Here is a 27,880-nt window from a genome sequence, read left to right as displayed (position 1 = left end):
CAAGGTGGCAGCTGCCAGCTATGCATGGCTACTGAGCACTTGAAATACATAGTTCAATAAATTTAAATATTACATTTAAACTTATGTAATTACCACATGTGGTCAGTGGGTACTTTTAGACAGCACAGCTTGGATATATAAGTTGCATTAGAATAGGGAGTTGTGACTTGTTTAGACTGATGTAGCCCCAGGACCATGGTATTTGGTTGATGAAGGGAGCAGAGGGAACATGTTAACTCCCATTCACCATGCACCCATTTGTGCTAAGCACAAATCACACAACTACAGGTGGTCACCCTAAGTGAGTGACTTGGTTTTGCAGATAATTACCAGGTGCAGTTTTCCCTCCTTTCTGATAGCCCTATTGCTATCAGTGTGAAAAGGGCAAAAACATGGTTGGAGAGCCCTGGATATGGAGATGTATGCCTATTTCAGTCTACTGTCACTGCCTTAATGATAAAGTTACTTCGAATTCCTTTTTTTCCCCTTCAATCTTTTTGCCTACTTCAAGCCTTATGTAGGCTCTCAACACAGCTTCAGAAGAAAAGCCAAATATGAGAACATCAATTAACAGCCTAGAAGACAAAAATTAAAAGATGGGACATAAACTTAAGCTCCTAAAACTCAACAGTAATTATCCATAAAATAAATCTCATCTCTCTATCAAAAAAGAAGTTTCATCAGTCTTACATGAGAAAGATTTAGTAACACTGTATTTCTGGGACAAAATCAAATACATCTTCCTGGGCCCTCTAAATTTGTTCCTGTGAAATCAATCTCCTTTTCCCACTTTGCTTATCTTTTCATAAAGCATGATGACAGAATAGGTACACAGGGGCAGGGTATACCTCTTTCTGTCTTCACAGGACAGGGCCCAAGTCTTCATGGTGGAGAGTTTTATGCTCTCAGTATACAAAATGACCTTCCAGGAGAGAAGGGAAAAGAATGGAAATAGCAGAAAAGAAATGTAGCTATTTCAGCCAAAGGAGTGAACTTAATAAATTTGGATCTCTATGATGATGCAAGTCCTAAACATGTCCTGGTCCTTGCCCCTCCTTGTTTTCAAGATCAGTATCTGATACAAATACAGAAAGAAAAATACATTTTTATCAGCTCTGAAACTAGACCACCTGTGAATTCCAGCTGTAGCTCTTTCATAAATCAGGCCATTTCTTACCTTTTTTAATGCTTTAGTTTCTTCATCTGTAAAATAGGAATCATAGCAATATTGCTTATCTTACAGTACTGTTATGGATGTAATGTGCTTGCCTTAGATTATAAGCACTTATTAAATGCTTACTGCTTTTTCTATTCTAGATAGCGAATTTTAAACCATTCTATTAGTTGTTTCAAATGTTTCATCTTAAAGGTGAGGACTAGGGACATCAACTTTTTAAACTGATATTTAGTGTCTGAATCAGGATTAGAATAAAAGTCTCCTACTTCCTAGTTAATGTACTTTCCAATACACCACTCTAATTCTTACCATGTCTCCTTATTCCTTTTCTATTCTTTTCTTGTTATATGATAGTAGGAGTAAACACACCTAGGAAAATTGGAGGCGGAAAGTGTGGCTTAGGATTGCAAGTAGGAAGCCACTTAACATTCCGCTCTTCATGTTTTTTCTTCTCCAATGTGGCAGTCATCAAACAAATCAGGTGGAAGTGTTCTCCCTGCCACCAGAGGGAACAGATCCATTCATATAGAGACCTGCCAGGCTGTTATAATACCAATGCCTCTGTACTATGTGGAAGGTGACTCTAGGGCTGCCCCTAGATAAATAAATGTGGCCAGTGTAAGGGATTTTAGCTTCCAGATGATAAAACTTCAAAACCTTTGGATGATCTACTTTATTGGAATCAAGAATTGACCACAATTAACTTTCCTCTTGCCAAATACCCAAGCACCACCTCTGGAGGCAGACACGCAAACAGCCACAGCAGCAAGAACACTGGAAAGAGTAAAAAGCTGGACTCTCCAAAAACCTTGGGCTATTACTTTGGCCTGGCACTTACTAGTTATTAAGTCTGGTACTCAATGATTTACTCTTAAAATGCCTGCAGTGGTGTCTTTTCCTAATTGCTGATCTCATTTTGCACCCTAGTGCCAAACAGCCCCCCTGAGACTACTGAGTAAAACAACAGGAAAAGTTTCAATAACCATCACAATCCTTAATAAAATGCAGCTCTTAAAGTAGACGACCTTCCTGGAACCATCCCAAGTAGCCTGACACTCTGTTTTCTTTGGGCACCTCATGTGCCTGTCAGTTACTGAAATTAGCTGCATTTAATAAATGATTCCCTCTGCTAGCTACTTGGAAGATAAAGTGATTTTAGGGACTCTTATACAGGGACACTTATTTAGATGATTACCCTAAAACAGGAAGGAAACATTGTGCATAAGGACATTGCTATGGGGAGAAATCTTTGACTAGAAATAACATCTGAGAAAACTGTTTAAAGTAGATCCAGAAAACTGTAAATAAATGAACATAGCTGGCAACTCTTTTTCAATTTGAGATAAGCAATTCTAAATGAGATGACTGGATTTTATATAGTGCACAAGTATGTGCTATGAAACCCAGCTCAGATAAACTAGCCAAAATATCCTACACTGTTAGAATTAAGTAAGGGTTGGCCAAAGAAATTAAATCTTCAGTACACTACCTTGGGCTAATTGGTCCCTCTGGCCTTACTTTTGTATTTTCATCACTAGCTCCACCTATCCATTTTCAGATTGTACTGTGGTTTCAGGAAGAGAACAGTAAGCATTGGGGTGATCTGCCATAGGTAGTCAGTGATTTGGTAAAATATTTATTTTATTTTATTTATTTATTTATTTTTTAAGATTTTATTTTATTTATTTGACAGAGAGAGAGAGACAGCTAGAGAGGGAACACAAGCAGGGGGAGTGGGAGAGGGAGAAGCAGGCTCCCGGCCGAGCAGAGAGCCCGATGCAGGGCTTGATCCCAGGACACTGGGATCATGACCTGAGCCGAAGGCAGACGCTTAACGACTGAGCCACCCAGGCGCCCCAAAATATTTTCTTTTTTAAAAAATTTGAGAGAGAGAGAGCATGAGCATGGGGAGGAGCAGAGGGAGAGGGAGAAGCAGACTCCCTGCTGAGCAGGGAGCCTGATGCGGGGCTGGATCCCAGGACTCCGGGATCATGATCTGAGCTGAAGAAGGCAGACGCTTAACTGACTGAGCCACCCAGGTGCCCAAAATAACTTTTGAAATAGGTAGTTTCTCCAGTTTATATATAAATTCTACCAAATCAGAGAAAAAAGGAAAACAGTCTGCATCAGGCTCTGTGCTCATCATGGAGTCTGAGATTCTCTCCCTCTCCCGCTTCCCCTCCCCCTGCTCGAGCACATGCTTGTTCTCTAAGAATTTTTTTTTTAAATTTCGAAGTAACAAAATATTTTAGTATTTATTTTCATATAAGTTTGCAAAAGTATTTTGATATGTGAATTCTGAATCTAGCTCATGTGTGTGAAAACAATAGTATCCCCAAATTTAATGGGTACAATATCATTGATATCTCGTTACATTTATTGTCACATATTGGAAAGCATTTTTTCATTTATTTTCCATTACCTCATTTGATTCTCATAATAGCCCTACATTTAGCCAAAAGAATATAATTTGTATTATTTCTGTTTGAGAGATAAAAATATTAAGACACAGAAAAGTGAGCTGGTAGCCAATTAGATGCAAACTACAGATCATGTAACTCCAAATCCTGTGTTTTTTCTTTCTGTAACTAGCCCAGTAGTTCTCAAAATTTGGTTCCTATCAGTATCACCTGGGAACTTGGAAATGCAAATTGCAGGCCCCATTCCAGACCTAATGAATAAAATATTCTGGGATTGGGGCCCAGCAAGCCTAACAAGGCCACCAGGTGATGCTGATGCCTACTAGTTTGGAAACGACCGTAAACACCATCATGGCTCTCTAGTTCATTTAAGTAGTGTGAGAAAAAACTTCCTGTAGGTAAGAAGTACACTTTAATCCCTTATAATTTCTTTAATAACTTCGTTACACACACACATGCTAGAAGACAATTCTCAGTCACAAAGCCGTGGCCCATATGCTTAGAGTACTGGTACAGACCCTATGACATTACTTAACAAATTATTTGACTAACGGATTCCATTTTGTATTGATTTGTAAAATGAATTGGAAACCAATCGTTTTAGTTAAGAGTGATCATCAAAATAAAGGGTAAGATGGAGAGGTGACTGGGTGGTTCAGTCAGTTAAGCATCTGCCTTTGGCTCAGATCATGGGGATCAAGCCCTGCGTCGAGCTCCCTGCTCAATTGGGGAGCTTCTCTCTCTCTCTCTCTCTCTAATAAATAAATAAAATCATTTTTAAAAATAGGGTCAGATGGACATTTCAGACCAAGGCAAGGCAATTTTTGTCTAAGCTAAAAGCAAACTCACATGAAGAGAATCTGCTAGCGTAGACTCGGCTTGAGATTCTCTGCCTCTCCCTATCCCTTTGCCCCTCCCCCTGTCTCAAATAAATAAATAAATAAATAAATAAATAAAATCTTAAACAAAAATGAAATAAAATTTCTCCCTGATAATGTTTTTTGTTTGTTCGTTTGTTTTGTAATGCTATTTTAATTTTTTATTTTCTTGCAATTCTATTCAACCACTGGAAGCCTAGAGAGGGAATATAAAATGGATATCTAAGCTATCATTTTAGTATGGCCTTTGGGATTTTTAAAACACCATCCCAAAGAGCAAAATCATATATTTTGTTGAATCTAAGATGTCATCAAATGTAGCACAAAATAATTATGACCTTTTTATATATCACTATGAAAATTAAAAAAAAAAAAACAACTGCCAATCCAACAATGAAATACCATCAAATTGTAAGAGGCATCCCAATTCAGACATGTTAAAATATGAAAAAGTGCATCTTAGTATCAATGAAATACAGTCCACACTTTACAGTTGCAACTGGAATCCTCTTTCGGGGCAAACTCTGCTTATGTATTTCCTTTTCAAAAGCAATGCTGATCTGGCCCCAGTTATGGTACAGTAACAGTAATTTTGCTCTTCAAAGTTAAGTAGTAGTCATCCTAGCCTAAGGATTTTTTCATGACATCAGTAACTAAGCACTACAGATGGAAAATATTCTATAAGTTGGTATCCGAGTTGTCATGTGGTGTAAGGAAACAGGCAATTGAATGAGAAAATGAAGGCAGGATAATAGTAAAACATGAAGCACTCATTGAATAAATCTTCTGGCTGTCATTTCAAAATAAAACCATTCCCAAAACTGATGTTATTTTTTTAACATGCTGACATTTTTCCTCTTAATTAGCTATGTTGCTTCTTTATGTTGACTGTTATAAGGAATTGTGTTGCCTAAGACATTTATGAATATAAATCTCCTGTAAATCCACTTCTCCCTCTTTGCAGGGGGCCATGTGTTTGCTTATGAGTACAATAAAGAGACTGGTATGTGGGAATTTTGAGCTAAAGACTAAGTCCCTGACTAATTCTTATGCAGAATGTTCCATGAAAAATAGCAAATATTATCTACAAACTGGTAAGCTCCCATATATTTGGAAAGCTCTGCTTACTTTTATGACTTGGAAAATTGTATACAAATAAGAAATTCATTGTTGGGAAAATCTCCTTTTATTTTCTGTATTTGCATACTTCAGAAAAAGCTACAGCAATTAAAAACCCTACTCATGGGGTGCCTGGGTGGCTCAGTCGTTAAATGTCTGCCTTCGGCTCAGGTCATGATCCCAGGGTCCTGGGATCGAGCCCCGCATCAGGCTCCCTGCTCTGCCAGGAGCCTGCTTCTCCCTCTCCCACTCTGCCTGCTTGTGTTCCCTCTCTAGCTGTCTCTCTCTCTCTCTGTCAAATAAATAAAATAAAATCTTTAAAAAAAAAAAAAAAAACCCTACTCATTTATTTGGGATATTTTTAATAACTTGTTAAGTAGAAAGTATGTTAAGCTAGAAGTTAAAAGACATGAGATCAAGATGTGGTTTTGTTATTCTTCAGTTCCATGTCTTTGAGCAAGTCACTTAATTTTTCTGTCACTTTTTAAAAAATTTAGAAATATAAATGACTGCTAAATCATCTTCAGTGATTTCAGGGTAATAAGAAGATCAAAGAATACAAAAATACAAAAAAGGATGCTTTCTATATTTATCCCATTTAATCATAAAAACGAAATGAGATAATGCAGAGTAGTGAGTATAGTGCCTACCACAGAGTAAAAACTCAAAGACTGCCAGCAGGTATTACTCTATCATCTACTAACAACAACACTGCCAAGATGAAATTAATGTCCCTTTCCAGGCAAGAAAACAATCTTCAAGAGGCTGAGTGACATTCCTGTGGTCATTCTAAGGGCCCAGGCCAGGATTATGATTCATCTACTGGATGACCAGATTGTGTTTTCAACTTCAGGGCCATAGTGCCCTCCACAGTCACTGGTAGGATAGCCAATTGGGTTAGCTTTGAGTAGAAAATCCCATCTTTTCAATTTAAGTTTAATTTCTAAAGTACTGTTGGAAAACACCTGCAAATAATATTTTTCTATTACATGACTTCTAGTCCATTTTTTCCCTTAAAGTTCAGATGAGACTTGAAGAGTATTAGTACACAACAACATCCTCTCTGCCAATTTTAACTGCAAAGGAAGGGGTATGATATATAAAGTATAAAACGGTAAAGAGAAGAAGCAAGATTAGTTGTTTGGATGTATATGAAAGACAAGGGATGTGAATAATGGTTTGAGGAATAGTTAAGGAAGGTAGAAGAATTCTTTCCTTCTCTAGCTATCTCCCTCCATGTTTATAAGTGCTACATACTGCCATATAGTTTTTTGTTTAAGTAATCTCTGTGCCCAAGATAGGGTTCAAACTCATGACCCCCGAGATCAAGAGTCATATGTTGAACTGAACCAGCCAGGAGCACCCAAGTGCTACATACTGCTACATACTGAAAAAGAAACAGAAGTCCAACCTGACTAAAAAACTCAGTGTCAGATAAAAGATTTGTGAAAGGATATTCATTTCAACATTGCTTATAATAGTGAAAATCTAGAAACATCTTGAAGATCCATTAATAGGAGAATAGATAAAATACATGATGATATGTGTCCATAATGGCCTAATACACAGAAATTAAAAGAATATAAAAATATTCATGAGTGTATGTCAAAACGATTTTAAAAGGAAAAAAAACGCAAGTTCCATAAACTATATGAACAGAATGATAATGCTTACCTTTGCAATATATGGCAAATCTAAAACCATACTCACTAAAACATTATTGTATAATGTGTGTGTGTGTGTGTGTACTGGAAAGAATACAAAATATGACAGTAGTTAGGGGAGAAGGGGATTAGGGCAGTGATTAAAGCGGAGCTCACATTCATCTGCAAGTTCTATTTCTTTTACAAACAAAAGTCTTGGAACAAATATGATAAAAATATTTGGCTGTTGCCAATTCTGAGCAGTAGAAGAACCAATGAATTTTTTATATAATTCTTTTTATTACTCTTCATCTTTTAAATCACCCAAAATTTTTTAAAAATTTGAAAATGGGTGTATAATTTTAAACAAAATTTCTGAATTCCCAGATTGCATTAGTTTATTCTCTCTAAAAGGAAGACATACTAATATACAGATTACTGATGTGAAGCTTAGTAATTGTTTATAATGTCTGTTTGACTTCCAGGTATAAGACATGGAGATCTTGCAATGTGAGACATATATGCAGTTTGTTTTACAGGTAAGAAATTTTTGGAAAACCAGAATACTCAGTATTTTTTTCAGGGTTGCTTCAGAGATGAACTATATATAACAGAATAACTATGCCAGGTATAATGTGAGAAGCAAATTAGCAAAAACAAACAAACAAACAAACTATACTTTGCCTCAAAGTAAAGACTCTGTGTGTGTGTGTGTGTGTGTGTGTATGTATGTGTATATTCCAAGTAGAGCCTATGGATCCCTTCTCAGAATGTTTTTAAATACATAAAATAAATACACAGTAACAAAGGAAACTACTATATTGAAAGTAACTACCAAAATATGGGGGAAAGTCATGGTATAATACATGTAATTCTATATTAATGCATCAAATAACTAATTGAGCAGGAGGTCTGATATATACTATCACTTCAAAGTAATGATGAGAGTAATTGATCATTGGAACTATCTACACAACAATAAAGTGATATGAAAACAGCTATCATTTCTATTGGTGTTGTTATGGTTTGTTTCCTATATTTATAATGAAAAGAAATACCTTCTTATATTCATACAGCTAATAAGGGGCAAATAAAGGGGCAAGTAATTGTTTTACTAAAAAATAGTTATGTAATTTTTTTCATCCAAGCTCATGAGCCCCATGAATTCTATCCATGGACTCCTGGGAGGTCTATGGACCCAAATTTAAGAACTTCAGAGACAGAAATATGCCTACCATCCATTCATCTACCTCTGCTACCAAACAGTTCCTTAAATCTTCTGCAGGTTTTAAAATTAGACAATCAAGTACACTAATTATGTATGTAAAAAATTAAGCATAAATCTTAGTAAGAAACAAGAAGGTGGGTCTATATATTTATAAATGGGATTTCTGCATCTATTTTTGCATTTCAGAAGTGCTGTTTATTTTCTGATTTTCCACTGTATTTCAGATAGTTCAGTTGCTAAAAATGCATCACTGGATACCTTATTCTGGATCAGTGTATTAATAATGTCACAATCAAAGCACACCTCAATATACCAAAACAAACTGCACAGACTTCAGGCAGGTAGAACCCAAGTTATCCTCATCACAAAATAATGTGTTATTTTCTTTTAAAAGTTTGCCATTTATTCCAATTAACCCCAAATTTATTAGAATAAAGGAATGTATATGGATATAGAAATAAGATGTTGGGACTTACCTTACCAAACTGACTTTTTTTTTTTTTTAAGATTTTATTTATTTGACATAGAGAGATACAGTGAGAGAGGGAACACAAGCAGGGGGAGTGGGGGAGGGAGAAGCAGGCTTCCCGCCGAGCAGGGAGCCCGATGTGGGGCTCGATCCCAGGACCCTGGGACCATGACCCAAGCCAAAGGCAGACGCTCAACGACTGAGCCACCCAGGCGCCCCACCAACCTGACTTTTAATTGAAGGGACCATCCACTACTATTTATCTAGAATCTTGCACAGCTTCCTAGGACTTCTGGCTATCCTCTTTCCATTTTGTTCAAATAAGAATCTCAAACATTTTCCAACAAGTTACAATATTTGTGTTGTAAATTTTGTGTTCAAATACATCATCTAAGACCTTTGTTAAATGTTTAGAATTGTTGAAATGATATTAACAATAAAATTCAAAACTTTTAACTCACAATGTCTAATGACTTATTCCTTATGTTGCAGGTATAATTTTTATCTCCCTACTCTCTCACATTTTTTTTCTGATTAGGAAACTAATTTGATTACAAAATTAGTGAGGGACAAAGTTGAGACTTGAACACAGATCTTCTGACACCAAAATGAGCTATTCTGTACTCTTTAAATTTTCATCTTTATTTCAAGTTTATTATTTAAAGGATTCACTCTCCCACTGTCCTGCTTTTCTGAACAGAAATGAAATGAGTTATCTTACCATCTAGGTTCTAGCGGGAACTCAGTGTTTTTGTCCAAGGCCCATTGCTACAAGGAAACCATGACTCCCCCTTTAATATTTATATTCTTTTCAATACTATTTCTATTAAAGGGAAATGTTGCACAAGTGACCATTGTCAGAAACACAGGTTTGTGTTCATTAAAATATTACAGGAGATATGAATATGCTGTGTAAGCCTTGGAAAGAAGTGGCAGTGATGGGGGGATAGTAATTACAAAAAAAAAATAATCATGAAATCCAATTCAAGTAGCATCAAATATATGGAAGAAAGCATCTGACTTGCTTAAAAGACAATGGGTTCATCTAGCTTTACTCATTTAAAAAAAATAAGTTATTCAGAAAATGTGCCAGGCAGTGGTCTAGTTTCTGAGGACACAGCACAGAAATGTATAAGAGAAGTTAATCTGATGGTAGCTGGATGGGAAGATACTTTGGGTAATCAATTGTGTATAATATTCCCCCAGTTCCCACCCTAACCTAAAATAACTGAAACAGTTCAAGCTTGAGGTTGGTCCTTCATGAAATGGTATTTGGTAAATTTCTTCCAGACATTTCTTTTCTCCATGCCTGTTTGCTATGGCCTAAAATTCTATCAGGAGAAGATAAAGCATTGATTCCATAATTACAGATAAATAATAAAAGATTCAACTGTCAAAAAGAACTATCACATTAGCTGAAATACACTCACTTTAAAAAAGTATATAATTAGGTAATAAAACATACAAGTGAATGTGATCAAGTTCTTTCTAGGGGAGAAAATTAGAGACAGAGGATAACCACGGACATATTAAGATAGGATTAGAATCATCAGTGAGAGAAAAAGAAAAAAAAGCCAACTTCACCAAAATGTAATTAATTCTGGCTCTGTCTGCCTTCAACTCTGTGGACAAATAAAATGTGCAGACAGAAGACATTTTGAGTCATACACTCTCTATACAGAGGGAGGAAGCACATACATCCATCATAAGCTGATGAAGTAGACCAACATAACCTCATATACTTAACAAGTTTATTTGTGGCACTTATTTGTTGACTGGTTTAACACTCAACTTCTTAGAGACTTATTTTTGGAGGACTGACTAATCAAGGAATTTTTGTACTTCCTCAGGAAAAACTTAAAGCTAAGTACGAATTCATTTATACAGGTATCTGCCTCAAAACAGTGCTCTCTCCCTGTCACAGTGGGATAAAAGAGGATCACTAAAAAGGATAAAACATTTTATCAAAAAGAAGATGGTAATTCAAGACTAAGATACATTATTTGATTTTTTCTGCCAACTAATGGTTGTTCTTTACTTGTCAAAATAACATTTATTTATCTGCTGAGGGAAATAGTTACTATCTCAAAGACTACAAATATACTCTCTGTTCAAAAAAAGATCATATTTTTTTTTAATCAGACACAGCTATCATCTCACAATGACTTTTGAATTATTGCAAAGAAAGGAAAATTATTATTCATACGATAAAAGAAATTTGCACATAGTTTACTATGTGAAGCCAATGAAAGGAGAGAACATATAAAAGTGTTGAAAAGGAAGAAAACATATTTTTCTGCAAATTAATTTGAACTGAAGAAACTCTTTTTTTAATGTTGACAACACTGTAAACCCAGGGGGTGCTGCAATATGATGAATCAATTTTGTTTAATTTTATTGTTGGAACATGGCACTTAACTGTCATGCCAACCTTCTTAAACTATAACCTGAAGATATTTAGATCTGAATGAGAGTATTTTAAAAACATACACTGATAACTTCATGGCAAAGTTTGATGTAGTGTTTAGGGTAGGACATAAAGATACTTATTCCTTTCAGTGTGGGCCTTAATCCTGGTGGTTAATTGAAAAAACAGGATAGATTTTAAATAACTAATTCAGACAATTTATTTAAAACTTCAGCCCAAATATGAATATTTTTGTTGTAGAGAATAATTAATACGTAAAGAAATGAGAGAAGAGAGGAAGAAAAATAGTACTAGCCAAGAATCAACTTTAATTTAAACCAACTCTATGTTTGCACTGAAATTTTTGTCATAGCATCAAACAATTCTTTAAAAAAAATCAGGTAACTAATTAGATACCTAAATACAAATCAAAATGAAAACACTAGTTGTTTTGACTTAATTTATCTTTTACTTTTAGGGCTATTAAACAGAATTATTTTAAAAGATTTATTCAATGTGCTAAGACAGTAAAATTTTAGCATCTCTGACACAGTATCTTCAAAACCACTCTCTAAAATCCTTGGACATTCTACTTGGAGCAAGGGTGACTTTAGATGAAATGGGAAAACATTAGGTTATGAATTTGTTTCTGTAATTTCTACCTATTTTTTTACTGTAGGTTTTAGACCATTTCCAGCCTCATTTTGAGACTCCTCTGAAATGGAGGATGACCCCTGGCATAGGACAGTGAAGGCCCAATATTAATTGCCTGTTGAGAACTTATAGACCAAAGCAACATAAATGCATCTGCCACGTGGTTAGAAAAAGAACAAAGAGACCCAGGGGTGAGCTATTTGGGGAATAACTATACAGCTGTCTGGTAATCCTAACCTCTACCCAGTTATGGCAGCATCTCTAGAAAATATGGTTGGCAAACTCAGGCCTGCATGAGATGATATATACAAACAGTTGCCCAGATATGATGCTCTGTGGTTTTTCATTTAAGTATCATGGGACTAGTCAGTGTCTATCACAGACTGTGCTTGGGGAGTTAAGGGTCTAGGGCACCAAAATGGCCTCTGCAGTATGCATCCAAGTACTCTGTTCTCAAGCATTTTATGAAACATTTTTCTCTTTAGTGGAAAAAATCCAGTGAAAACCTCATGCAATTTTATCTAAATACAAATTCAGAATAAGTACTTTTATTTTAACTCCAATTATTTCAGATGGTAAAATAAACTAGTTTTCTCATCTATGCAATATGTGAACTGTTTTGGGTAGTCTCTACTATAATCTCTTGAGCTCTAAGATTTCCTTTCTTCATCTCATATCTTTTCCCTAACCTGTAGGTACTCAAGAAAGGGCCAATTATTAAATCAGTTAAAATTTATGTCTGTCTATTTTTCTTAGGAAACAAGTCACCTTCTAAGGAAACATGGTCTGTTGAGTAGAAAAGACACAAGAAGGGAAAACAGATAAGGAGGGGTGAGGAGTTGGAGAGATTATAGACAAACTTATCTTGAGCAATGAAGAGCTTCCCCCCAAATGGATAAAGAAACACAACGTAATAAAGGTCTTGGTGCATTGTATTGAAGCTAAAAGGAGTAGAAACCATGTATCTTAGGTCTATGACTAAAAGAAACCACACTATTACTACGTTCTATTCTACCTTCCAAGATAACATTTGATATTTGAACTCCACTTGGCAAAAAAGGTGATTAACATAATTTAAAAAAATGAACAAACAAGCAAACAAAAAGATTAGTCCCTTCCAGTTAGTTCTGAGAAGTAGACTCATTACAATTTGCCCCCTTGGCAGGAAAAAAGACCCAAATACAGACATTCCTCCTTCCCGAGGGGGATTCTTATATTTAATGGAAAGGAACACCTTTTCTAGATATCTGTCTTTGCTCCATGTGTTTTCCATTGTTTGGGTGTATATCAACTTGGAGTACAAGGTCTTTTTTTTTTCTTTATTTAGACTAAACTCTTCACCAGTCTTGATGCTAATGAGGTTTATCTGCAGTGGGAAGATAGACTTCCATTTGAGTGGAATTCCATGAAGAAAGAAAAGGGATCATAAAGACATTTGATAAAACCAAACACCTCTCTATTCAATTTTACAAACTTGTGAATTATTATGTTTGTTTGTGTTTGTGGAGTTGCCTCTTTCAATATGTTTTCAATAGACAACAAGGCACCAAAAACCCTGGGTAAATAATAGAAGTTAAAAATAGTTACTACCTAACAATGTTACTGGAACAATTAGAGTGCAGAAAACTCTCACATGAGAAGCCAACTAAAAACAAAGGTTGGCATGATGCTGGTTCTTTGGTTCTTTTCAAATTAATAAAACACACTTGCTCTAAACTCATCTCTCTCACTTAAAACTATTTGGGTTGTTTTGATTTGTTTCCAACCCCCACTAAAATATACAATAGTGGATCTTTTGTGCAATTTTGCTTTTTTCCTTCTTCTTTTTTATATATATCCAGAGTACCAGCATACATTTGTATGCATGGATGATACATATGCCTTATTTTCATACTCAGCATGGGAATTATTCTTGAAGAAAGCCTCTTTCTAGCTAGATTCCATTAGGTCACATTATTCAAATGCAGTATAACACAAAATTCATTTGTTCATCTGGTGTCTAGTTGCTAAGGAACACAGCCAAAAAGTTAACCTTTGCAACACAACAGAAGACCAGTAGAGAACCTGAGCACTGTCCATAGGAACGTACAGAGCCTCTGAGCAAGGGGAACTACATTCTGTATTCAAACTAGAAGACCATAGCATTATTAGGAAAGAGCTATTTTTTACCACATGTACAATGGAATAAAAACAGTGACCTCCATTCTCTTTTCAAAAAGCCCAGGAGCTTTTCTAGACTCATGACCTCTGATGTCATTTAACATATTTTAAACAGAAGTCCTATCACTTCTGCTTTTAAATAGCAAAACGAGACTCCTGAAAAACATAAAGGTTCTGAAATGCCCCATCAACTCTACCAAAGGAAACAATTTAACTTTGTTTTTCTTAAGGGCAAACATCTACAGAGAGATGAATCTGACAAAGCAATAAATACGATCTGAATTATTTTCAAAAGTCTTACCTAAGTTTACTAGACACATGTAAAAGGTGCTATCTATTTTAAAGACCTAAAAGATGTTATTACGTCTTAGCATATCATAAATTTCTAAAAGATATACTCACATTTTGCTGTCACTTTGTACCCCCCCAGAGGAGGGGCATGGCCTTCTAATGCATCAAATCCAGCAGAAACTAGGACCATGTCTGGATCAAACTCTTTGGCCACAGGCGTCACTACAGTCCTGCACAGTAAAAAGGCAACCAGTTACACATGGGAATGGTGAATACCTTTAAAAATTGTGCAATGAAAATGACTTGGCACATCCTCAAGAACTTCCCAAGAATAAAGAAAAGGGGAAAAGAAAACACTATTTGAATGGATCAAAACTTATCATTTCCTTAATAGTGAATCACTGTTATTTTAGCATCCCAATTCAGTCTTTTTTCTTTCATCCTTTTTTCCCTCTAAATTAAAAAAAAAATGCTTTGCAGGTACATTCTAAAGCCCATCATATTACATGCACATCTGTGGCTGTTTTATCCCACTGCCTATAAAACAGTGCTTCTTCCAAGGGAGTGACTAATGTTTTACAGAGGAAAGTCGAAGCTTTAGTGAAAACCTGGCTTGCTCCAGTTAGTGAGAACTTGGTGTAAATTTGAACTATAAATTTCTTTTGAGAAAAAGTTGCTTTTCTAACTTAAAAAAAAAAAAACATTTTTAAATATTTGTCATGGTAGGGGGTAAATCCCGCAAAGGAAAAACACAAAATTCCTTTAATAGAATCCAGACTATAATGTTAAGTGAGTCCAAGGTCAGAGACACCAGGAATGTGGCAGCCTCATCCATGACAGCAACCCCTGCTGGCCCCACTCAGACACTTCAGCATTTACCTCTTCAGCCTTCTCAGGTCACCCCAACCCCTTTTTCCTCAGTGCTGGATTTGAAAGAAAATGACTAATGGATGCTACTGGGCTTTGTAAAATAAAATTTAAAAAATTAAGGTAGGCTTCGAGACCAATGTGCCAATATTAACATTCAAATTTCCAAGAACTATTTAATAAGATGGGGAAACTGCACACAATAGCAAATTTAAAAAGTGGTAAGGTCTCTGTTGTGTGTTTAAGAGAAATAACTGAACTAAATATTAAAATTGCTATCCTTAAGTAGTGACAAAATTAAGTTCTTTTCATTTTTTTATGTTTGCTAATTTCTTAAATTTTTAAAGTGAAAAACCACATATTAGTTCTACACTTAAAAATTTAAACAAGAAGTTGTTGAAGTTATAAAACAAAAAATACTTATTTGAAACTCATAAATGAATGAAATGTTTTTCATAACTCCACTACTGTTATAAAAGTATAAAATCTCAATACTTCAAACTCATAAATGTACATGTAAATGACTTCCACGGTAGTCTTTTTAACAATTGGAAAGCCACTCATATCTGAATTAGCCCACCAGTGAAATTAAGTGAAAACCTAATTTTGTTTACTATGTACAGTTTCATTATTTTATTCTTCAATAAAATTAAGAATCTCTAATACAGCTACATTATCAGGAGAGATATCTTGAATCCTTTTCCTTCCCAATTAATACCAACACTTACATGATAATTTTCATAAAAGTATTATATATTACCAATTCACTACTTTTCATATGAGTGAAATACCATGTGATATATGTATCTGGGATATTATATATTGGACTAAATTGTCTCAAGGAATCGAGACTGTTTTATCAAGGAACTCCATCTATTTAGTATGATTAATACTATGTATTCCTTTTGAAAACAAACAATACTCTTAGGAAAATATGGAGGTAGATGACTGAACCAAGTTGTCATCCAATCACATGCATCATAGTAACCAATTTTCCATCTCCTTTCCCTCTCTTTGGAAAATTTCTCCCCCCTCCTCCTCTTTTCTCCATCATTAGTCTACACTTGTAAGATTGATTGAAGGGTAAACATCCTTCAAGGCACAGCTCACTATCTTCTCCATACGGGCTTCTATCTACATATGGATATTAAACATATATGTATATATTTTTGAAGGACAAAGATAATAAAGGAGACAAGGATTGCCAATTTGAAAATATGACAAACATGGAGACAATCTACAGAGGGGAAAATTAAAACAGAAGTCTAAGTGTCTGCAGAGAGGAAGCTACAAAAAGCAAGCTGACTTTTCTCTTTTCCTGGAGAAACAAATGGACCAAAGAGAAAATACCTAGAGAGAATGACACTTGTGAGTCACTCAGACCAACAGTCAGGTTTTTTCCTCAGTCTTCCCATAGTGAATGTACCACTCAAAAGCCCCACTCACCATACAGAGTTCCCACTTATCTTCTCAGTGCCCTTTTCTCAAATATGAAGGACTATTTGAAGAAAATTTCTAGGATAAAAGATAACAAAGCTAACATACAAACAAGGGAACTCAGAAAACCAGAGAAAATTCAGGGAAGACACTACAATTACCAAAATTAGGATTACCCTCAAAGATATAAAATAGTACATTTGGAAAATGAAAAGTGGGTGCTATTAAAAGAAGAAACAACAAACAAAACATAGAATAGACTGTTTAAAAGATAAAGTTGACAAGTTCTCTCATAAAGTACAACACAAAACAGAGACATGGAAAGTTGACAACACTCGATAGGACAATTAAAGAACCCGTTTAGGAAGTCAACATACAAAGAAAATTCTAAGGGATTTTTTTTTCTTTTTTCCCAGTCTCATTGAGAAATAATTGACATAGAGCACTGTATTAGTTAAGGTGTCTAGCATAGTGGTTTGACTTATATGTATTGTGAAATGATTACCACAATAGGTTCAGCCAACATCCTTTTCATCTAGATAAAATAAAAGGAAAAAGAAAAAAGAATTCCCATGATAAGAATTCTTAGGATTAACTTTCATAATATTTCCCAATATATCATACAGCAGTGTTAGCTACAGTTATCATGTTATACATTACATTCCTACTACTTATCTTCTATTAGTTTGTACCTTTGATCACCTTTCTCCAATTCCCCTTGCCCTCACAATCTGCCTCTGATAACCACAAGTCTGATTTCTTTTTCTGAGTTTGTCTTTTTTTTTCGTTTTGTTTTTTAGATTCCATATATAAGTGAAATCATACAGTATTTGTCTTTCTTTGTCTGACTTATTTCACTCATTTAGCATAACACCTTTAAGGTCCATCCATGCTGTTGAAAATGGTAGGATTTCCTCTTTTTTATGGCCAAGTAATATTCCACTATATCTACACACCGCAGTTTCTTTATCCATTCATCCACAATGAACACTTGGGTAGTTTCTATGTCCTGGCTATAATAAATAATGCTGCTACGAACATGAGGGTGCAGATTCCTTTCCAGTTAGTGTTTTCATTTCCTTAGGATATATTCTCAGAAGTGGAAATGGTAGATCATAGGATAGTTCTCAATTTAATTTTCTGAGGATTCTCCATACTGTTTTCCATTGTGGCTGCACCAATATACAATTCTACCAATAGTGCATAAAGTTTCTGTTTTCTCCACACCCAGGCCAACATTTGTCATCTCTTACCTTTTTTATGATGGCCATCTAACAGACCCGAGGTGATATCTCACTGTGGTATTAATTTGCATTTCCCTAATGATTAGTGATCTTGAGCATCATTTCATGTAACTGTTGGTCTTATGTATATCTTCTTTAGAAAATGTCTATTCAGGTCCTTTGGGATCATTTTTAAAAATTGGGTTGTGTTTTTTTCTATTGAGTTGTATGAGTTCTTTATATATTTTGGATATTAACCCCTTATCAGATATATGATTTGCAAATATTTTTTCCCATTCCATAGGTTTTTTCATTTTGTTGATGGTTTCTTTTGCTGTGCAGAATCTTTTTAGCTTGACATAGTCACACTTACTTACTTTTTATTTTGTTGCTTGCACTTCAGATATCATAACCAAGTAATTGTTACCAGGGCCCATGTTAAGAAGCTTTATTCCTATGCTTTCTTCTCAAGGTTTCATGGTTTCAGGACTTAAATTTAAGTCTTTAATCCATTTCAAGTTAATTTTGCAACTAGTATAAGATATGGGTTCAGTTTCATTATTTTATGTGTGAATACCCAATTATCACAGCACCATTTATTGAAGAGACTGTTCTTTCTTCACTGAGTATTCTTGGCTTCTGTCTCAAATATTAGTTGACTGTTTATGCTTGGGCTTATTTCTGGGCTCTGCATTCTGTCCCATTGTTCTATTTTTCTGTGTGTGCATGTGTGTGTGCGTGCACACGCCAGTACCATACTGTTTTGATGAATATAGCTTTATAGTATAGCTTGAAATCAGGAAGTTTGATGCTTCCTGCTTTGTTCTTTCTCATGATTTCTTTGACTCTTTGGGGTCTTTTGTGGTTTTTCTCTCTCTGTTTTTTAGAGTGTGTTTTTTCTATCTCTGTAAAAAATGCCATTGGAATCTTGATAGAGATTGCACTGAATCTATATATGGTATTTTATTATTTTTGTCACTATTGTAAATGGGATTGATTTATTTCTTTTTCAGAAAATTCATTGTTAGTGTATAGAATATGGTACTGATTTTTGTATGTTAATTTTGTATCTTGCAACTTTACTGAATTCACTGATTAGATCTTTTTTTTTTTTTAAAAAAAGGATTTTATTTATTTATTTTACTGAGAGAGGGAGCACAAGCAGGGAGAGCAGCAGGCAGAAGGAGAGGGAGAAGCAGGTTCCCTACTGAACAGGACCCTGGGATCATGACCTGAGATGAAGATGGACGCTTAACTGGCTGGGCCACCCAGGCGCCCCTGTGATGTCAGTTTTAATGTCTCCTTTTGCACTTATAATTTTATTGATTTGGGTCTTTTCTCTTTTTTCCTTGGTCTAGCTATATGTTTGTCAATTTTGTTTATCTTTTCAAAGAAGCAACTCTTACTTTGGTTAATCTTTTCTATTATTTTTTAATTAACATATAATGTATTATTTGTTTCAGGGGTCCAGGTCTGTGATTCTTCAGTCTTAACACAATTCACGGTGCTCACCATAGCACATACCCTCCCCAGTGTCCATCACCCAGCCACCCCATCCCTCCCACCCACCTCCACTCCAGCAACCCTCAGTTTGTTTCCTGAGATTAAGAGTCTCTTATGTTTGTCTCCCTCTCTGGTTTTGTCTTGTTTCATTTTTCCCTCCCTTCCCCTATGATCCTCTGCCTTGTTCTCTATTTCATTTATTTCTTCTCCAATCTTTATTATTTCTTTCATTCTGCTAATTTTGGGCTAAGTTTGTTCTTTTTCTAGTTCCTTAAGGTATAGAGTTAGGTTGGCTTATCTGGTATCTTTCTTGCTTCTTAATGTAGATGTTTATTGCTATAAATTTCCTTTAGAACTGCTTGTGCTGCATCCTGCAAAGCCTGATACGTTGTGTTTCCATTTTCATTTGTCTGAAGAAAACTTTTCATTTCCCCCATTAATTTCTTCTTTGATCCACTCATTGTTCAGGACAGTGTTGTTTAATTTCCATGTGTTCATGAATTTTCCAGGTTCCTTCTTGTTATTAATTTCTAGTTTCATGCCATTGTGGTCAAAGAAGATACTTGGTATGATGTTAATCTTCTTGAATTTGCTGACTTATATGTGGTCTAATGTATGGTCTATCCTGGAAAATGTTCCATGTGGCCTTCAGAAGAATGTGTATTCTGTTGTTGTTGGATAGGATGTTCTGTATACATCTGTTACATCCATTTGGTCTATAGCATTGTTCAAGTCTGCTCTTTCCCTATTGATTCTGTCTGCATGATCTATCTATTGTTAAGAGTGGGGTATTTAAAGTCCTCAACTATTACTGAATTACCATTTATTTCTCCTTTTAGCTCTGGTAGTTTGTGATTTATATATTTAGGTAATCTAATGATGGACACATAAAGATTTATAATTATTTTATCCTCTTGATGTACTGATCACCTTATCATTACACAGTGACCTTCTTTGTCTCTTTTTGCCATTTTCAGTTTAAAGTCTATTTTGTCTCATATAACTACTCCTGCTTTTTTGTGGTTACCATTTGCTTAAAATACTTTTTCTTTTATTTCACTCTCAGTCTATGTGTGTCTTTAAAGCTAAAATGAGTCTCTTTTAGGCAGAATATTGCTGGATCTTTTTCTTCTTTTTTTTTTATTCAACCATTCTATGTATTTTAATTAGGTAATTTAATCATTATGTTTAATTATTTTTTTTTAAGATTTATTTATTTATTAGAGAGAGAGCATGAGAGGGGGGAAGGGCAGAGGGAGAAGCAGACTCCCCGCTGAGCAAGGAGCCAACGTGGGACTTGATCCCGGGACTCCAGGATCATGACCTGAGCCGAAGGCAGTCGCTTAACCAACTGAGCCACCCAGGCGCCCTCTTTAATTATTTTTTAAAATAAAAAAATTTAATTGAAGCACAGTTGACATAGAATATTAAATTAGTTTCAAGTGTACAACATAGTGATTCAACAATTACATACATTAGGAAATGTTCACCACAATAAGTGTATTACAGTATTATTGACTATATCCCCTATGGTGTGCTTTTCATCACCATGACTTTTTTATTTTAAAACTGGAAGTCTATATCTCTTAATCTCCTTCATACGTATCATCCATGTTTAAAGTAATTATTGATAAGGCATACTATTGCCATTTTGTTTATTGTTTTCTGGTTGTTTTGTAGATCCACTGTTCTTTGTTTCTTATCCTGCTGTCTTTTTCTGTGTTTTGATGTCTTTTGGTATCAGTATGCTTTGACTTCTTTATTGTGTTCTTTTGTGCAATTACTATAAGATTTTCCTTTGCAGTTACTAGGAGGTTTACATAAAATATCTTAAACTTCTAACATCCTATTTTAAACCAATAACAACTTAACTTCAATAGATTTAATAAAATTAACACTTCTATTTCTCTTCCCCCTCAATTTTAGGTTATTGCTGTTACAATTTACATTTTTTTTAATATATTGTGTAACTAATAGTAGATTATTGTAGTTTTGGTTATTTTTACTATGTTCTTTTTTTCTTTAACTTTTAAACTAGGGTTGTGAGTGTGCCACTATTAACATATTGCAGAATCTAACTTTGGCTATATATTTACCATTGCCAATGAGGTAATATTACCTTTTAATGTTTTTATGTTGTCAATTAATGTTCTTTTACTCCTACTCAAAGAATTCCCTTAAACATTTCTTGTAAGGCAGTTCTGATGGTAATGAACTCCCTTAGCTTTTGTTTGTTCAGACACATCTTTATCTCTCCTTTGTTTCTGAATGACAGCTTTACCAGATATAGAATTCCTGGTTGATAGTTACTTTCTTTCAATATTTTGAATATGTTGTCCCATTCTCTTCTGGCTTGAAAAGTTTCTCTTGAAAAATCCACTGATAATCTTATGGGGGTTCTCTTGTATGGAACTTTTCTCTTGCTGTTCTTAAAACTCTTTGTTTTTGACTTTTGACAGTTTACTTATGATATATTTCAGTTTATCCCTATTTGTGTTCAACCAATTTGGGGTCCTTTGGGCCTCATGAATCTGGATGTCCTCTTCTTTCCCCAGGTTTGGAACATTTTCAGCCTTTATTATTTTAAATATATGTTCTGTCCCCTTAACTTTCTCTTTTCTTTCTCGAATTCCCATAATGTGAACATTGTTTCTTTTCATTGTGTCCCATAACTCTTATTGGCTTTCTTCATTTTTTTTCATTCTTTATTGCACCTCTGGGCAATTTCCAATATCCTATTCTTCAGGTCACTTATTCTTTCTTCTGCAATGTGGAGTCTACTTTTGAAACTCTCTCTTGAATTTTTCAGTTCAGTTATTGTGTTTTTCAATTCTAGGATTTGCTTGTTGTTTTTGATGGTTATCTCCTTGCTGACCTTCTCATTTTGTTCATGAATTGTTTCCCTAATTTCTTGAAGTTGTCTGCGTTTTCTTGTAGTTCACTAACCCTCCATAAAAGGATTATTCTGAATTCTCTGTCTGGCACTTCATAGATCTCCATTTCTTTAGAGAGACAATTATTGGAGCTTTATAAGTTTCCTTTGGTAGTATCACATTTACTTGGATTTTTTGTGAGCCTTGATTGCTTATGTTGGTATCTGCACATGTGAGTAATGATCCTCCTCTTTCAGACTTTACTGGTTTGCTTTGGCAGAGACAGTTCTTCACCAGTGAGCTCAGTTTGGGTCTGTGGGTGTGTCAACTGGTAATGTCCTTGGGCAGCTGGGGTCTGCTATTATGGTCTATTTTGGGGCAAGGCAACTTTCTGAGCTCTAAGGATAGGGGTGGGGAGGTCTGCCACTGGCTGAGTGCAGCTGGGTAAGACTGCTGCTTGGTTCCCTACCCAAGTAGGGCTATAAGAGGAGCTCCACAGCTGCCTGGATTCTCTAGTCAGGCTTACTAGAATGGTTGGGACTGAGTACCATATTCAGTAATAGATGAGGCTATGAATTAGTTTCCTTGCCCTGGCAAGGACAGGAGAACAAGGGCCTGTATAGCTTGTTGTTTGGTGATCTGAACTGAAACTGTGCCCCATAGGGTTAATGAGGGTTAATGAGGTTGAAACTGGCAGAAAATTTAGAGCTTGGGTTTCAGAGAACTGTTTCCCCCAGTCAGCTATTGTGCGCAGACCCCACTAAAAATCCACTAGGTGTCTCTGTAGAAGCCTGGACTCAAGGTCAACTGATAAGGTTCCAGCTTATGAACAAATTAGGCCCTGCATTCCTTACCTAAGATAATGAACCCCAAACCCCTTCCAGTTTATAAGAGCTCTCAGAGCATAACCATAACTCCTTCTCCTTGTCCTAAGATAACCTCCTGATGTCAAAGAGCTGAATTTTGCCCTGTTCTGATGTTAAGTGTCACCCCAAAGTGAACATGGGATGTATGTTACATATATGTTTGCTCAGTGTGCCTGCTCCATTTTTTCTTATGAATAGTCATAAATTTCCTTGCCCTTTTAAGTCAATATGTGTTTTGGGGCACCCAGGTGGCTCAGTCAGTTAAGCGTCTGCCTTCAGCTCAGATCATAATTCCAGGGTCCTGGGATTGAGCCCCGTGTCAGGCTCCCCACTCAGCAGGGAGTCTGCTTCTCCCTCTTCCTCTGCCTTCCCCCCAACTCATGTAAACTCGCTCTCTCAAATAAAAAAATAAAATGTTTTAAAAAAAATAAATCAATATGTGTGTGATCTCAACCCCTATAATTATAAAAAGAAACTTGTTCTCTCCCCCTGAGGGAGGTGGGTTTGAGGCTTGCCCTGTCATACCCATCTCCTCATTTGGCTGCCTCTTAAGTAAATCTTTTCCTTTCTGCATACCTGATATATCTGTGATTGACTTTGCTGTGCATCGGGCAGATGGACCTGTGTTCAGTTACAGAATCAAGCCAGAGTTTTCCCTGGTCAGTTGAGTCTACCAGTTTTGCTCTGCAGATGGGGAAGCCACAGGCCATGCTCAAGTACCACATGTTCAAGTGCTGTACCTTGGGCTGTTGAATGCGCTATGCAATTTCCCATGTGCTCTGGTTAGGTTCCCTGGTCAAACAGGCTGAAGACTGCATTCAGCTATGAGTGGAGATAAAATTATGTTCCCCACAAGGGTGTGGAAGGAAAAGCAGCTTGAAAGCCAAATACAAAACTCTTTGTTGTCTTAACATAAGCCAATCAGCAACCCCAAAATTCCTGATCATACACGGCCACTGGCTTTGCTATGCAGACTATCATCTCTGCCGACCCACCTCATGGTTTAAGTACCACTGTGCTGAACAGTCTCCAGGAGTTGTCTTCAGCTCTTCTGGTCAGATAGGACAGAAAGACAGTCTCTAGAGTAGGTGGAGCTATCTCAGCTCCCTTGCCTGGGTGGCAGTGGGAGGGGCCAGGGTGGCTCCAGACAACTTTCAGTTTCCCAGATAGGCTCTGTCTTTTGGGAAGGGCTGGGAGATACCCTTAGCCCTGGCTATGAATTAATTAATCTTCCTGTCTGTGTATGGCAGGGGAAAGCTCCACTTCTGGTACTGGCTTTGCTTTGGGGGCAATCAGCTCTGCCTGCCCGCCTCTTAGGTTGAATGCCTTTGGGCCACAGCTTCTAGGAATTGTCTCCACCCCTTCTGGTCAGATGGGGCCAGAAGACACTTTCCACAGTGGGTGGGACTGCAATTCAACTCATTGTCTGAGCCTGGGAAAACCTGGCTCTAGGGCCTGCAAAACTCCTTTGAGGATCTGAATCAGGTAGATCTGCACACCATGTTCTCTGGTCAAAGTGAACTCCGGACTTGGTTCTGCAGATGAGCAAAACCACTGGTTGGGGTTACTACTTGGGTACTGCAGGTATGAACATGGGCTGCCCAAATCTGTGTGCTGGTTGTTGCAAGACCCTCCTTTCTCTACCACAGTCAGATTCTCAGTGGTTGAGCCCCACAGGTTTCCCTGTAATCCTTGTGGTGTGAGATCAGAGTAGGGGCTCCTGCAAAACAATCCACAGTGCTGGGGTGTTGTCCCCTCTAGGTTCTCTTTTCCCACTGGAGGAACGAGAGGCTTGGGGGAGACCTCTCTGTGTGGTGATGTGCCAGCCTGGGTTAAGAGGAATGTGGTCAATGTGTAGCCACTTTTCTTACTCTTCTAATGCAGTTTTCTTGGTCTTTGTGCTGCAGGGGGTTGCTTCAGCTTTACCCCCATGTTCTAGAATTCTCTCAGTGGTGTCTTTTCTTTCAATACTTGTTAGTTGTTCTTGTGAGGGGGAGCAAAGTCAGGAACAACCTGTGTCACCATGTTGATTATGTCACTTGGGAAACTTTTCCAAATTTAGAATCTCCTATCCATCCAAACTGCCAATCAACATTGAGAGTAGAATAATCAAGTTTCAGACTTTCAAACTCTTAAAAAAATAGTATCTCAAAATCTTAAAAAAAAAAGGTGGGTCAGGGGGCACCTTGCTGGCTCAGTTGGTGGAGTATGTGACTTTTGATCTTGGGGTTGTGAGTTTGAGACCCATGTTGGGTGTAGAGATCATTTAAAAAAAAATAAAATCTTGGGGCACCTGGGTGGCTCGGTCAGTTAAGCGTCTGCTTTCAGCTCAGGTCATGATCTTGGGGTCCAGGGATGGAGCCCCGTGTCCAGCTCCCTCCTCAGCATGGAGTTTGCTTCTCCCTCTCTCTTTGCCCCTCTCCCCAGCTTGTGCTTGCTCACTCTCTCTCTCTCAAATAAATAAATAAAATCTTTAAAAAAAAATAAAATGGGGGCGTCTGGGTGGCTCAGTTGGTTAAGTGTCTGCCTTCAGCTCAAGTCATGATCCCAGGATACTGGGATCAAGCCCTGCGACTGGCTGCCTGCTCAGCAGGGAACCTGCTTCTCCCTCTCCCTCTGCCTGTCACTCCCCCTGCTTGTGTGCCTGCGTGCTCTATATCAAATAAATAATAAAATCTTAAAAAAAAAAAAAATCTTAAAAAATAAAATAGGATCTCTCACAAATATTTTCATAGGAAGGTACTAGATGACATATTCCATTAAATGAAGGCATACACTATGAATGAGACACAAATCATTCACCCCGTCAAAACATTTTTTAAACATCCATTTTTGCCAAAATGAAAGAAAATTACTCTTACTTTAGGAAAAAATAGTAGAAATGTGCATGGAATGGAATAGGTTTCATTTCAATGCAACTATTTTGTTAATAAAGACATCTTACCAACTTACAGGAGAATTATATCTATTTATCCACATATCTCAAAATATAAAGAATCTGCTAGTTTCCATCTGAAGAAAACACTACTTTTGTTATGTACATCATTCCTGAGTTCACAAAAATGGTTTTTGCAATTTCACACATTTCAAATGCTCTACTTTGGGCGCCTTGGTGGCTCAGTTGGTTAAGCGACTGCCTTCAGCTCAGGTCATGATCCTGGAGTCCCGGGATCGAGTCCCGCATCGGGCTCCCTGCTCGGCAGGGAGTCTGCTTCTCCCTCTGACCCTCCTCCCTCTCATGCTCTCTGTCTCTCATTCTCTCTCTCTCAAATAAATAAATAAAATCTTTAAAAAAAAAATGCTCTACTTTGCAGGACTAAGCCTATAGACCTGAACTTACTCCAAAAATTAAGAAAAACAGAAAATGGGAAAAAAAAATACATGCCCAGAATTGTGTCGGAGTGGTAGACGTTTGTTGAATGAATTAATGATGCATAATTCTAAGAGTTGTGATGCTGTGCTACAATATATGCTGTGTACTGAAGAAATACATGGTAACAGATGCTTAACAGTGGTACTGGTAAGGTTCATTCACTTATTTCAACAAGTATATAATGAGTGTCTACTATGTTACAAACTCTTTTGCCTTAAAGACATGTTAAATTTTGAACTGAATCTTTATATTCCTATTGTTGACTTCAAAGTCTTTCATGCTCAGTTCTCTGATAAACTGATGAAACTAAGACACCACAGATCTCTTTATTGTGGCAATTATTTTAGCAATGTACATGAAGTGTTTGTACTCTTCTGTTTATGCCAGTGTAGACTGATTAATTCAAAAGGTCTATGTCTGAAAGATTAAAAAACACATTTGGGTAAAACGTAAGTAGGAAAAACTGTAATTTTTCTTAACTAGAACAAATCCTCAAAGGCATTCATTTAAAATTTTATCTGAACTATCAGGTTTTCTGGTTAAAGATAGCAAACAAAGCATATATGTTTGTCTCTCATCTTTCCCAATATCCTACTGACAGGAAAGCATAAGAATATATATATGAATTAATGGTTTTAAATATATATCAGGCAAACCGTCATAGAATAACTTTAGGTGTGTGTGTATGTGTGTGTGCATGGGTTAGTATGTATTTCCTAAAATCAATGACAGTCCAGTAGCAAAGAGCACCATTAGTACCCAGATCTTGTTTTCTAATATCAATCTCCAATAAAAGGATCCAAGGATCCTTGGAGAAGTGGTTGATTCCAAGACTGTGTCAGGGGAAACACAAGCTATTTTTGAACAGGTTGTGGTGACAGCAAACAATGAAATGCTCAAATAAAGATAAGGACATGTCAATAGGGCATACGACCTAATGTCAAAGAGCTCCCAAGAGCCAAATCTGTGACAATTTGAGGACCAAAATAACAAATGACAGTACTGGATTATAATCAATAGAGTCAAGTAAGTATCTGTGTGTCCACAGAGAGATTAAAAAATAATGGAATGGAGAAGAAATAGCTCTGCCTTACAGAAAAATTTCAACTAATAAGTATAGAAGAATTGAGGGAAATAGAAAATCACCATTTGAATGAGACAGAAATAATTGGTACAGACAAGGGCCATGTAAGGATGCTGAAATTACTGGGCAATAGTTTGAGAAGAAAGTTGTTGTTTGCATTAATATCTTCCAAAGTATCTTCCCCAAGATATTCTAAAGGGAAAAAAAA

At 36.4% G+C, this 27,880-nt stretch overlaps 1 protein-coding gene across 9 annotated transcripts in view; it reads right to left on the bottom strand.

Moving 5' to 3' along the window:
• HDAC9 (histone deacetylase 9) overlaps positions 1-27,880 on the bottom strand; it is a 911,036-nt gene that overhangs the window by 131,159 nt on the left and 751,997 nt on the right. For all 9 annotated transcript variants that reach the window (XM_078059350.1, XM_078059344.1, XM_078059346.1 and 6 more), the window contains one exon: positions 14,558-14,676. In XM_078059350.1, the coding sequence (XP_077915476.1) occupies positions 14,558-14,676 (119 nt within the window). The remainder of the gene's footprint in view (positions 1-14,557; positions 14,677-27,880) is intronic.

The sequence above is a fragment of the Halichoerus grypus genome, chromosome 12, assembly GCF_964656455.1.
Source record: "Halichoerus grypus chromosome 12, mHalGry1.hap1.1, whole genome shotgun sequence".
NCBI lineage: Eukaryota > Metazoa > Chordata > Mammalia > Carnivora > Phocidae > Halichoerus > Halichoerus grypus.
Note: the sequence above shows the minus strand (reverse complement) of the source record. Positions and strands in the feature narration are given on the sequence as shown.